The sequence below is a fragment of the Gracilinanus agilis genome, chromosome 4 (genome assembly GCF_016433145.1).
Source record: "Gracilinanus agilis isolate LMUSP501 chromosome 4, AgileGrace, whole genome shotgun sequence".
Classification (NCBI taxonomy): domain Eukaryota; kingdom Metazoa; phylum Chordata; class Mammalia; order Didelphimorphia; family Didelphidae; genus Gracilinanus; species Gracilinanus agilis.
In genome coordinates this window covers 142247977-142261736 of record NC_058133.1, presented here as the reverse complement: position 1 = coordinate 142261736, position 13760 = coordinate 142247977, and the positions used below count along the sequence as shown (strand labels likewise).

Sequence of the window (13760 nt, the reverse complement as noted above, 5' to 3'; positions counted from 1 at the left end):
CTTGCTGTCCCAAACACATGGGTTACACTCCCATTTCTACATATTCGCCTTTAAAAATACTTTGTTTCTTTCAAAATTTATTTAAATGACACCTTATACAGTCTTTCCACATGACACCATCAATTTCTAGAGCTCTTGTCTCATGAATTTTATTTTGCACTTAATTTTGATTACATTTATATACATGTTGACTCTTCTAATAAAATGAAGGCTCTTTGAGGGTAAAGACTTTCATTTTTGCCTCTGAACCTCCAGTGCCTGTAATATGCTGGGCACACTATAGGCACTTAACAAATGTTTGCTGCTTGCTGAATGATTACATTAAAATGTTCTTCTCTCACCAGACTTTGAAGCTTTCTTTTTGATTTCTCTTTCATTGGCCATTTGCTAGTAGATGTGTTACTCCATCTATGAAGGGAGGCTCTAAGTTCCAAAAAAAGTAAAGCACCACCTAATGAACCAAGCTTTGTCAGTTTTGCCAGATAAATTTTACCTGGCTATTTTTAGTCTTTGTGTGCTAGGAAATTAATCTTTTATTTTTCCTCCCTTTCTATACCTCATTCTTAATATTAGTCTTTGTTCTCACTAAGAGTGCCAGTCCTTCTAACCTTCAGAATGATTACCTCTGATCCCCAGCTGCCAGTTAAATATCTTTTATCATTACCTTCCATATAGTTTGTATTTGATTTATATGTTATAATTTAAAAACATTTTCAAAACCATTAGAATGTAAGCTTCTTGAAACAGGGACTGCTTTTGCTTTTTTTTTTTTTGTATTCCCAGACCTTAATAAATAGTTATTAACTATGGTTTGATATTTACTCAGAGACACAACATTTGGAATTTCAATGATATATGCTTGTGTTTCCAATCAAATAAGAGACACATCAATGCAAGGCAAAACATTTCACTAAGAAGCATTGCAGAATGAATATATCAAGACAATTTCCACATCCTATGAGGTAATAAAAGTTACTGTGCCCGCTTATGGTAGAGTATCCAGGCTATAACACCACACTTATCTAAGATAAAGTGCTTGATGGAATACCTCCTCTGTTTGATACTGTTGTTTACTCTCCCATGAGCCATTGAAGTCCTCCGGAAACTCCATTAGGCTGTGAGCTGTTTTCTCCTTTGAAATGAGGCCATTGCTCATTTTGGCATCTTCCTGAACTTTATCCCACTGGAATCTTCACTGAATTATAACTACAATTGCTTCCTTATCTATAAGCTCTTTTAGTCATAGCCCCTAGTCTTTTTCAGCTATTTTGTGTTAATACATCCCAGTCAGGGCCATCTAGTCAGCTAGATAAAGAAGACTCTTTATTAAATGTTAGGTTTAATTAAGGTTCATTTTTGAAACAAATAATTCTGCTGTTCTTAAAGTTTAAATTCTAATTTGAGTATGAGTAAGAAAATTCTTTTTAACTCAGCAAATGTTTAGATGTTACCCTAGATTCCTGTAAATTAACTCTGGTGACTAGTCTAGGCTAGGTCCATGAATAATTACTTTAGTAATAAAGACTGAAAAGGAATAGGCAAAATTGTAGGAGTTAGTACCATCTTCCCTACTTCCCCCAATAACCAAACTGATGTATTCTCCATAGACACTTAGCAAAATTAAAATAATCAATTAAATTGTTATATCATACTCTTTAACTGTATCTGAAAAAAATAGTTTATTATTTGTTTTATTATTATTATTGTTTTCTAATTAGTATAGTATTAGATGTGGTACTCTACATTAAGAAGTAGAAATAAAAAAATTATCATTCTCCCCTCAGTCTAACTTTAAAATAATAAAAATATAATAATTTGGATATAATTTTATTTTTATAATATAACTATTAAATTATTTATGAAATAAGATACTGTATCAAATGATTAACTTTAATAGGATCACAGACTCTTACTGTTGTTGCAAGACAGTTATGAAGTCAACTAGTTAACTCTTCAAATTCTATCAGTGTGAAAAGTTCTAATATTAATCATAGGTAGGTCTCATGAAATATTTTCATATAAAAGTTTAATTTAAAACCACAGAAATTCTAGAATAATTCTCACTTGGCAATTATACATTTCAGACACAGTGGGTATCTTTCATCTGAGGCTGTCAAAGGTTTCAAAAGATTAATTATGTATGTCCTATAAAGCATATAGTATTATTAACCTTTTTCTATATATAGGTAAACAGGCACAACAAAGTTAACGCATATATCCAAGGTCAACTAAAAAAATTACAAATGTGGAAATCAAATCCATGAATCTCCTCTACTTAGTCATTCTCTCTTTAACCTTTAGATGCTGGTAAGTTCGAATTACAACATATTTCACATTTAAAGAGACTGACTACCAAGACTTCCTGCTATGTAGGAGAAAATAAGAATTCAGATGTAAATATAAGCATAATCTCTAGGGTTTATTAAATAACAGTAAAATTCTAAAAACAGATTTTATCATATGAGCACAAAGATCACATGGATCATATGTCTCTTTGCTGAAATGGTGTACATGCCAGATTAAGGTCAAGAGACATGATGAAAAACAAGCAGAGGAGACAATTTAGCCTAAAATACATATGCTTAAAAAATTCCATTTAGCTGTAAATAAAGTTATAAATAAAAATTAATATATAGTTATATACAGCTACCAATTGATTTTAAATACATTACAAAAAAGCCAATTCAGCCACAAATGCAAATCAGTTTGACAAAACTTGAGAAGACAATCCTCTTGTAGATAATAATGGGAATGTAGCCACATTATAAACTTCATCCTATTAAAGTACAGATAAGCTATAAGAACAAATTTAAATATTTTTAAAATCTAAAGATAATTTTAAAAATATCAAATCTTTTTCTATAAGCCCACACATATCTAGCATTTAAATATCTGCAAAATTCTTTAGTCACTAGAAAACTAGAAAACCAAAGCAATCCATTTAGTTTAGAAAAATTACTTCGGAAAATAGATTAGCTAACATGCAATACTATATAAATGAGTAAAAGACAAAAAACCACTAGAAAAAAAACAAACTGAAAAAACTACTTATATCAAAATTTCTTTTACTTGCTTATTCAAGACAGATCCTTCAGTCATAAGTAGAACTATCTTAATATTCTGCATCAGTTTAGACTACCAGATGACCAAAATGCCAATCTAATTATGGATATTTTCTGAGGATATGTATCTAATGCAGGGCTAAAAGCAGCCTGCTGCTATCAGGAAAAGGCCAGGAAGATTTTGGGGGTGGAGTCTAAGGAACTAAGCCAACCAAGTTAACTCTTGCCTAAACATGCAATTTCACATAAATTTTTTGGAGGGGAAGTAGGTTCTAGATGTATGATTTCACTGTTGATGGGAACTCTAGTTAAAAACCTCACATATTCTACTATTAAAAAAAATGTTAAAACACATAGGAATAGATACTTTTTGTATTAGATACTTACAGAACTTAGTGCAAATAAAGGAATGGTGAGTACTTGTACTACACAATTTCACAGAAAAAAAAAAGACAGTACTATTGACTTCTATTCATTTAAAAATACATATTTTTTAAGTCTATGTTACTCCCCTTAATATTTACAAGCCCTTCGCAATCAGGCTTCAGACTTTTCCCAAATTTAATAAATATTACTACTTTCATCTATTCTACTTTCCTGCCATAATGTAGTCTATTTGGTGTTCCTGATTTTAACCATTTTGTGTGTCCCTGATTATGCAAAGGCTTTCCTCCTGCCTGTAAGGCATTTCCTTATTATTTGTTATCTCAGAAACTGAATGAATCCCTTTTATACCAGGAAACTTTTCCTTATCCCCTATGCTAATGCTGACTTCCTCCTAAAATAATCTCATTTACATTGGACATTTTACAAGTGTCTCTCAGTCCCCTTTCCCAAGGGGGAAAAGTCATTGCCTTGAGGGCAAGGGTCTTTTCTTTTGAGTTGGTCTTTATATATCCAGAACAGCACAAAGCTGTAAATAGTTTGGTTTTGTCAGCTCTTGAACTATAATTTCATCAGTACTAGGTGATCTTAGTGAGACAATTCTATCAATGCAAAATGGTGTTTCCCAGCTAAGGTAGCTAGGAGTGCCAAACTTGGAGTCAAGGAAGACCTTTTTCTTGAGTTCAAATCTGGATTCAGACACTTACTAGCTATGTGGCCTGTACAAGTCACCTAACCTTATTTGCCTCAGTTTCCTCATCTACCTCTCTTTGTCAAGAAAATCCCAAATGATGGGCAGCTTGGATAGGACACCAGGATGGGTAGGGAGGATCTGGTTCAAATCTGGCCTCAGACACTTTCTAGTTGTGTGACCCTGGGCAAGTCAAACCTAACTCTAACTGCCTCACTCTGTATTGGTGAAACCATGGCATTGTTTCCCTTTCCCTCTCCACCATGCCTGAGAACATTTTTCATATGCCCTGCCCCTCTACAAGGCAGCTGTTTCAAGAGAACAGAGAGATTCAATTCTTTGGGATGGGAAAGGAACAATCATAAAAACCCCATAAAATACTATTATGCAAAAAGGTACAGGGAACAACTATATGTCAAGGAAATAATGATCTTTATTCCTTTTTAATTTATGTGAAATTTTTAAGGGAATACTCTACATATACATTCACTTCTAGAAGGGATGATGACTATACTAGGAGATGACTATATAGTTTTGAGCAAGTGAAATTTCAGAGTATATTGCATTTTTATCATCATATAACTAACTAAAAGATGTAGAAATAGATTACAAAAAGGAATGCAATTCAATATAGCAAAATATGGCTACTTTTTAAAGGATCTATCTATTTTAACAAACTGTCTCCAATGCAAATGTCAAAATAACACAGGATATTTTCAGAGATATTAAAATAGCTATTATATTGTTTAATGACACTGATCAATACATAAAACAGAGTCTTTGATATCCACTACAGTCGTGGACAAGAGAGATCCAAAACATAGTGAAAATAAAGGATGATTCCATGTAAATGGAGAAATCCTTCAAATATTCCTTTTGGCAGATGGCATTACACTGACTGTATAAAAGTTAAGAACATGGAAGAGCCTACTAAATAAATTACATAATCATTCTAAAGAATTTGACCTAATGAACCATATAGGAAAAATAAAGTGGAAGAAGAATGCCAATTGTCTAGACAATGATGTGTTATTGGAGCTCAATGGGAAAGGAATACACATTTATTAATAACATTAATTATTAATTAACACTATTAATTAATGCTTACTATACCAGAGACTATACTGTGCCAAGTGCTTTACAAATATGATCTCATTTGATCTTCACAATAACCATGTAAAGTAGGTAGTAATATGATCCCCATTTTATAATTGAGAAAACTGAAGCAATGATTAATTGACTTGCTCAGTTCAGATAACTAGTGACTAATTTCAATAAAGTATTATGGATAGACTACCAGTGAAACCAATACTGAAATTGAATATAAAACAAATGAATGGAAAATAATTATTAGGGCTTACTACATATCAAGTATTGTGCTAATCACTGATGATAAAAATATGGAAGTGAAGACAATTCCTGTCATCAAGGAGCTAACATTCCATTGGGGTAGATAACACATAGAGGTGGTCAAGAATAGGCATTTCAGGGCAACTAGGTAGTACCAGCAGACAGAGTGCCAGGCCTTTAGTTGGAAGGACCTGGGTTCAAAGGTGACCACAGACACTTCTTTGTTAACTATGTGACCCTGGGCAAGTCATCACTTAACCCTGTTTGTCTAGCCTTTGTTCTTCTGTCATTGAATTGTTAGCAACACAGAAAGAAAGGGTTAAAAAAAAAAAAGAACAGATATTTCAGTTTGTGTACAGAAATGATCTGGGAGAGAAATTTGGATTTTTCTTTTGGATATTGTAAAGTTCTTTAAATGATCTCTAATTTTATCCTAAAATGAAAGTATTTTTATAGCAATATTCTTCCACACTATATTTTCTGAATAAATGAATATGAATATTACCCAAGGGGCAATTAAGAGGCACATGGCAGGTGTGAGTAGGTAGCAATAGAAAGAAGGAATTATAAAGGAGAGGGATTATACAATATGTCATAAAAAAATGCATGATTAAAAAAAGATGGGCTGGTTAGGCAGTGAGAGCAAAGTAGATGCTCCACTGGTATCCTCATAATGTTAAGGATACCTTCTAACAGGAAACTTTCAGGTATTGCATGGGAAGTGCATGAATGAATGGGTTATATTAAAGTAGTGCAATATCAAAAAGACCAAAGATTCATTGAAAAAATTTAGAGCATGAAAAGCAAATGAAATTACTAAAGAATACATCTTAATTTTCATTTCAAATTTATATTCTATCCATATCAAAACTAGATCACTAAAAGATGTAACCCTTTTAGCTCTGGAATTTGTACCCTTGGGACAACCATTTTCCTGATGAGGACATTATAAGGCCCATTATATTTCATCTGGCTTTTCTCCCCTCTCTGAACCAATTCTACTGAGAGTAAGAACAAATCATAGAAATAATTACTGATTTAATTGAAGAGAATGACAATGAGGAGATGACAAAAAATTTTATGGGATACAGTCAAAGCAGTACTCAGGGAAAAATTTATATTCTTGAGTGCCTATATAAACAAACAAACAAAAAAGAAGAGAGATCAATGATTTTGGCGTGCAACTAAAAAATAACTAGAAAGAGAACAAAATTAAAAACCCTCAGATAAAGACCAAATTGGAAATCCTAAAAATCAAAGGAGAAAATATAAGACTTGAGAGAAGCATAAAAAAGTAAAGAGAAAGGAAAAATCAAAAAATATTCAATAAGGTTAAACTATGTGCATCCTTAAATAGGGAGGTGATTCTTGCAACTCCCAAGAACTTTTTATTATTTAGGGCAAGAGAAATATGCATAGACAAAAGGCAAGGGTGTGAGTTGAATATGATGGGATGATACAGAAAAAAATAAAAATAAGGTATGAGAAAGAGGAATGCATTGGAAGGAGGGGAAAGGGAAAAACACAGTGGGGTAGATTGTGTTATCAGGAAGAGATGAGGTTAGTAGGAAAATGTAGGTTTGCAGAGGACAGTTGCATGAGACCAACAGGGAAAGATTCTGGAGTGCTACAAGGAAGGGTTAGGCTGACACTCAGAGACTGTTGGGTCTGTCTGTCTCTCTCTGGATGTGAACCTGGAGGGAGTAGATGCCAAGTCCTGAGGGTTTGATCCTATCCTTATTGCTATCTGTGTTGCTGTCCTTGTGCTGTGTCCTGGAAGAAGATCCTAAGAGCCTGTCACTAGCCTGTATCAACATCCAGCTATCGGTAAGCAGAGGTCTGAGTCCAGTTGGACTTGGGACCTTTCACTTAATCCCTGCCTAATCTGTTATAGACCAGTATTTCTAGTAACAACTAAGAGAGGGGTTTAGTACAGGACATTCAGAACAGGGACTGGGTTTACAGATTAGCTAGGAAAGGGTGTTAAGAGCAAAAAATCAAATTGCTGAAGACCCTTTATGAGAAAGTTTTAGTTTCTGGGGTACTTAGCTAGTAAAATTAGTGTCATGAATTTTCCCCTTTCTCTCTTAACCTCTCCCTTTGGAAATAAAATACACTTTCCATTTACTGTGATTTGGTTATCTGTATGCTGGTCCCAGACTAGGCATTGGCCTGGTCAGGGCTGTCTGTTAGGCCCCTTCACCCAAAACGTAGAAAGCTTGATACTGGCCCAAACTAATTCATTTAATCCCATCTAATCCTATCTCCCAAATACCCCTATTATAATTGTCACGTAGAAAAGAGGCATAGTGGAGGGGAAGATGGAGGAGTCAGAGAGGAGAGCATGCGAAACGTATTTTCATCAGAATTGGCTCAGAAAGGGAAGACTATACATACACAATCAATAGGGTCTATTTTATCCTACAGGCAAGTAGAAAGAGAAGGGGATAAGAGAATGGGGATGGGGATGGGGATGGGGCTGGCAAATGAGAGCACAAATTAGGAAAAATGGTGGCTGAAACTAAACAGGGAGAAATAGAATGGAGAATAATACCCAGTGAACATAATGGTAAAAAATTTTTTTACAGTCTCTCTAATAAAGACCTCATTTCTCAAATCATAGAGAAATGAATCTAATATATAAGACTATATGTTATTATCCAATTAATAAATGGTCAACAAATATGACAACTATGAATAACTTAGCTATGATACAATAAACCAAAACTATCCCAAAGGATGAGATAAAAAAAAATGTTATATGCTTCAAGAGAAAAAGAACTGATGAGTCTAAATCCAGACTAAAGCAAGCTTTTTTCACTTTCTTTCTTATTATTTTTGAGTTTTCCTTCAGAAAAATGTTAATAAGGAAAAATGTTTTACATGATTGCACATGTAAAATCTATACGAGATTCCCTATCTAGATGATATGCTTAATGGAGTATGGAAAGGAGGGAGGAAGAAAATTCAAGATTCAATACTCTTTTAAAAATGTTGGAAGATTTTTTCATGTAATTAGGGGAAAATAAATTAAAATTTTTAAGAATTTTTTTAAATTAGAAAGAAATACACAAGATAATGAAGCATAAAATGAGAACCAAGAGAATATTATATAGAGATATAGCACATATACAGATTTAATATTTGAAGGATAACTTATGAAATTACGAACTCAAAAGAACTGAATTGAGAAATGAAAATAAAAGGTCCAATTTCTTTATCTGTTTCCAAATGATGGGAGGGAGAGAGGGGCTAAGATACCTGGAAATAAATTCAATTAATAAAAAACATTTCACAGATATCATGAAATCTTCTAAATTAAGTCCACATTTCCTATTATTCACATCATCTAGAATTACTACATAGGCACTATTCTAAAACTTTTTCTCTCACCTCCTTATAAACAATCAGTTGTATTCCTCAGTAGAACGTAAGCAATTAAGGATCATCAATTTAGAGGTAGGAAGTCCATGGATAAATTTAAGGTCTGTGAACTTGGATTGAAAAAAAATTACATCTCATTTTCACTAACTTATGATTTCACTAACTTCACTAACTAATTTTTTTAACTATAAATATTTTTTTTAAATTATTTTCAGGGGGCAGCTGGGTAGCTCAGTGGACTGAGAGTCAGGCCTAGAGATGGGAGGTCCTAGGTTCAAATCCAGCCTCAGACACTTCCCAGCTGTGTGACCCTGGGCAAGTCACTTGACCCCCATTGCCCACCCTTACCACTCTTCCACCTACGAGCCAATACACAGAAGTTAGGGGTTTAAAAAAAATTATTTTCAGAAGGGGCCCCATGGGCTTTTACCACACTGCCAAATGGTGCATCACACAAAGTAATATTTAAGAACTTTGATCTCCAAAGTAACATAAGCAATAAGTGCTAAGCTGGGACCTAAATGTGGCTCCAATTCAAGTGTCCTTCCAATGGCATAAATCTGCCTTCTTTGAGAAAAGGAAATCATTTTTACACTTCCAGATCCTAGTATCATATCTTGTACACGGTAAGCATGACAACTATATCCTATTTTATCAACTGACAATTGCAGTCACAACTTAATTTTCATCACCATTTGAAATTTGAAAGCAAATGTTGAAATAAGAAATTATCCTCTCTCACCACAATCTCTCTTCAAACTTTTCCTTCATTGTATAATCTCAAGGTTCATTAAAAAAGACTAAGTGAAAATGCGTGTTGGCTATGGAATGGAGGTTAGGAGGAGAGAGAAAGAATATGAATCATGGAACCATAGAAAAACATTCTAAATGAATGAATTAAAAAAAAAGACTACGAGACATGATAGTACCACTGTACTCTACCCTAGTTAGACCATATCTGACATCCTGAGTTCTGGGTGTTTTATTTTAGGAAGGAAATGTATGTATTTATGAAGGGAATCCAAGATGATGGGTAGACTAAAGATCATGAAATACAAGGATCAACTAATGAAGCCTGAATATTTTAACCAATGAAATACTTGTGGGCAAAGTGGGGTACATTTAGGGAAGAAATGACAGCTATCTTTAAGTACCTGAAGGACCCTTGAGATAATGGGATTAATTAATCTCTTTGGATTCAAGGCCAAAAACAGAAAAAAGGCAAGATACAGAAAAGTAAATATGGACTTGATGTAAAGTAAGTCTTACTAAATGAAGGTGTATAAAAGTTGGAGTTTAGGACACCATGATTTTTATATCAGTGGAATAGATGACTTTTTTTAAACCCTTACCTTCTTTCTTAGAATCAATACTTCGTATTGGTTCAAAGGCAGAAAAGCAGTAAGGGTAGGCAATGGGGGTTAAAAGACTTGCCCAGCGTCACACAGTTAGGAAGTGTCTGAGGCCAGATTTGAATGTAGGACCTCCTATCTCTAGGCCTGGCTCTTAAACCACTGAGCCACCTAGCTGGCTCCCAACTACATGACTTCTTATCAAATGTGTTTCAAAAGGGATTCTTCTTCTTAATAATAATATTATTTATGTATTTAATATTTAAGGTTTGCAAACCTCTTTATATGTATTATCTTATTTTGTTCTTACAACAACCTTGGGAAGTAGATGATGTTATTCCAGTGCTTTCACCAGTATGCCACCTACCTACCTAAAAGAGGTAGAAGAAACATTAGCAAAAGTCTAATCCAAACCTTTCATTTTACAAATAAAGAATATGAAGCCTGAAGGGGTTAAATAACTTGCCTAAAATTATACAGTTAATAGTAGCAGATGCAAGATTCCCCTGATTCCAAATCCAGGGCTCTTTCAAACACATCAGTTCTTTTCATTTGAGTATAGGCTGGGCTGGATGACCACTTCTGAGGTCCTTTTCAACAATGAAGGGAACTAAAGAGCAGTTAATGTTAACTTAGGAGGATTCTCTAAATGAATGTCCCCAGGATTAGTGCTTGCCCTAAACTGTTTAATACTTTTACTAATGAAGTGTATAAAAGGATAGGTAAGATGTTTATTAAATTTACAAATGACAAAAACTGCAAAGAACAGTTATCACAATGCACAATTGGGTCACTACAGAAAAAAATCTTGCAGGTTACAACAGTGAGAAAAATCTAATCTTAAAAATGGACTGGAAAAAAGTCAACTCAATGAGGTGAGGGAACTAAAACTAATGGCCCCTTTCTGAATAAGTTTTAAAATGCATAAAATATTTAGTATTACACAGGAAACCAATTACCTTGAAATATAAATATAAAAATATTAAGAAAACAAAATTTATGTACAGTGAAGTTGAGAACTAATTGAAAAAACATGAATACATAGTTCTTTTGTGATTAAATAGCTTATCCACAGTTATGCACAATACTCTCCAAAAATTACACCTTCATATGTAAAAGAATTTAATATAAGGAATCTTAACCTGTGCTTATACTAAGAGCATTTCAGTTTATATATTGCTAATTGAGCTATTAAGAATCACTTTAATGTGACACAATAACTAAATGCAGTAGTTAAAATTGCCACAGGTAGTTTAAAAATGTCCTTTTACCTGGGCACCTCAAAACAAAATGAATTGGCAGAAGAAAAAAAATTTAATTTGTTTTTTTACTTACTTAGTGCTCTCTTAATTTCAAAATGATTCTTTGAATTGTCACCTCATTCCAAAATGATGTTTCCATGCGGCTAGGTGGCTCAGAGGATAGACGGCCAAGCCTGGAGATATGGGAGCCCTGAGTTCAAATATGGCCTCAAACACTTACTAGTTACATGACCCTGGGCAAGTCACTAACTCCCAATTGCTTAGCCCTTGTTGCTCTTCTACCTTGTAACTGATCCTTTGTATTGATTTTAAGACAGAGGTTAAGGGTTTTAAAAAAATGGTATTTCCTACTCTTAAAGATCCAATTTAGCTTATTTTAATTTTTAAAAAATCAACTATTCTTTTTTATGCAATACTCACTTTCTTCAGCTGCATTAAAACCCAAGTGTTTCTTTTTAGTATGATAATGAGTAGAATTTGAGGGAAATTTACCTAAAACTGAATAAAGTTTTTAAAAAATGTAGATATGTATTTAAGAGTATGTATACACATCCTTATAGACATAGTATGTGTGCACTTATAAAAACTTATAAAGCTTAAAACAGCACTAAGATTTTGAGATATCATATATATGTAAAAACTCAAAAGTAACTCCTTAAAAACAACGCTACTCTCACTAGTATAGAACAACCTTGTGTAAAAATTTCAAACTTTAAGTAGACCCATATGAAATGAAAGCTGATGCAATTACCTGCAACATAAGTTCACAGTCATCTCTTCCAACAAAAATCATTTCTCGTGGCAACCTGTGGCGGGTGCCTCCACTGCTCACCAAAAACCAGGATGTTAAGCTCATTTTCTGCTCAGCTTCTAAGTCTCTGGCAAGGATACGTCATCCTGCAGAGAGAAGCAAAGGAAAACATATTCAGATATTTTTAGCTATAATCCCTACTCAGAAAACACTGTGAGTAGACTATATAATAGAATTCAAATAAGTAGTGTTCAGGATCATGTATGTTTCTTTAAATGGATTGTGTCCAGAAGAAATGACACAAGCTACTAGATTAATATTAGTCAAGTAAACCAAAAGATTTTATGAGAAATTCAACTCAAAATGAAGACATTAAAAACAAAGAGGCAGGCACTTAACTAATAAATACTTGACATAAAGAAAAGATTATTATATCTCATAATAATTTATAATTGTCAAATGAATTCATTCCAAGACCATATTGTCACATAAACATCAAGATATCTTACTGGATAAATGGAGAATGCATAACTCAAAACTAGCTACAGAGAAAATAAGAAAAAAGTAAACACATTTGTACAGAGAAAATAAGAAAAAAGTAAAAGCAAATGAATTTCTATTTGCTTAGTACAGGATTGGTGAATCTCCTCACAAATAAAGCCCTAAGAGTTTCAAATGCTGTCAATGAAAATAATATTCCATTTAAATTAGCAAAAGATTTAAACATAGTAAAATTGCAAAATATAACAAGATTTCATTCTACAAATTATAAAAAAAAAACTGAGCAATTGGTTTAACCCTTATATATAGCTAGGCATTTGTTTAACTCAAACTGGTTACTAAATTGAAAAAAAAACCACAAAGAAGCTAATCTATGATCTCAATTCTCTCAAACTCTTTAGTGACAATCTATGTGAAAGTAAAAATCTCTTATCCAACGAACTCTTTGTACAGCTGCTCTTAATAGTTTTCCATCTGTCCTTTCTGTCACATTGTGTTATGAGCAAACCCACAATTCATTTGATATGCATAAACCATGGATATTAGTGGAGAAACATGACATATTACACATGAGAAAAAAGGCAATTTAAGTAGTTTATATAATGTGCATATCTGAGTTTGAAATATTAAAAATAATTGAATACAGGTATTGGGATTTAGGTGGAGAGGAATGACACTGACATTTATAAGGCATAACAGCAAATACTATATTAAGATGATATTAAGCTTTAAAACTAAAGTATAGGAGAGGCAGAAAGGCAAAGTAGATGATAAAAGGCCTTGAAAGCAACAAGACTGTTTTAAAGCACAATCTCCGACCCATATTATATCCCAAGAACAAGTTGCTTAACCTTTGATTATACTGAGTAAACCTCCAGCACTGTAAACTGGGAAGCCTTCCTAAAACTGCATAGGGAGAGAATTCTTATATTGTGAATTCCCTAGAAGTACCAATGAAATCATAGGGCTTGATCAACCAAAAGAACTGAACAACAACAAAAATATGTTACCTCATTATTCATA

General features: G+C 33.3%; 1 protein-coding gene across 1 annotated transcript in view; it reads right to left on the bottom strand.

Moving 5' to 3' along the window:
• Positions 1–12341, bottom strand: part of CEP170 (centrosomal protein 170) — a 132288-nt gene extending 119947 nt beyond the window's left edge. Inside the window, exon 1 of the mRNA XM_044674980.1 lies at positions 12237–12341. Within this exon, the coding sequence (XP_044530915.1) occupies positions 12237–12341 (105 nt within the window). The remainder of the gene's footprint in view (positions 1–12236) is intronic.
• Positions 12342–13760: the final 1419 nt, after the last annotated feature.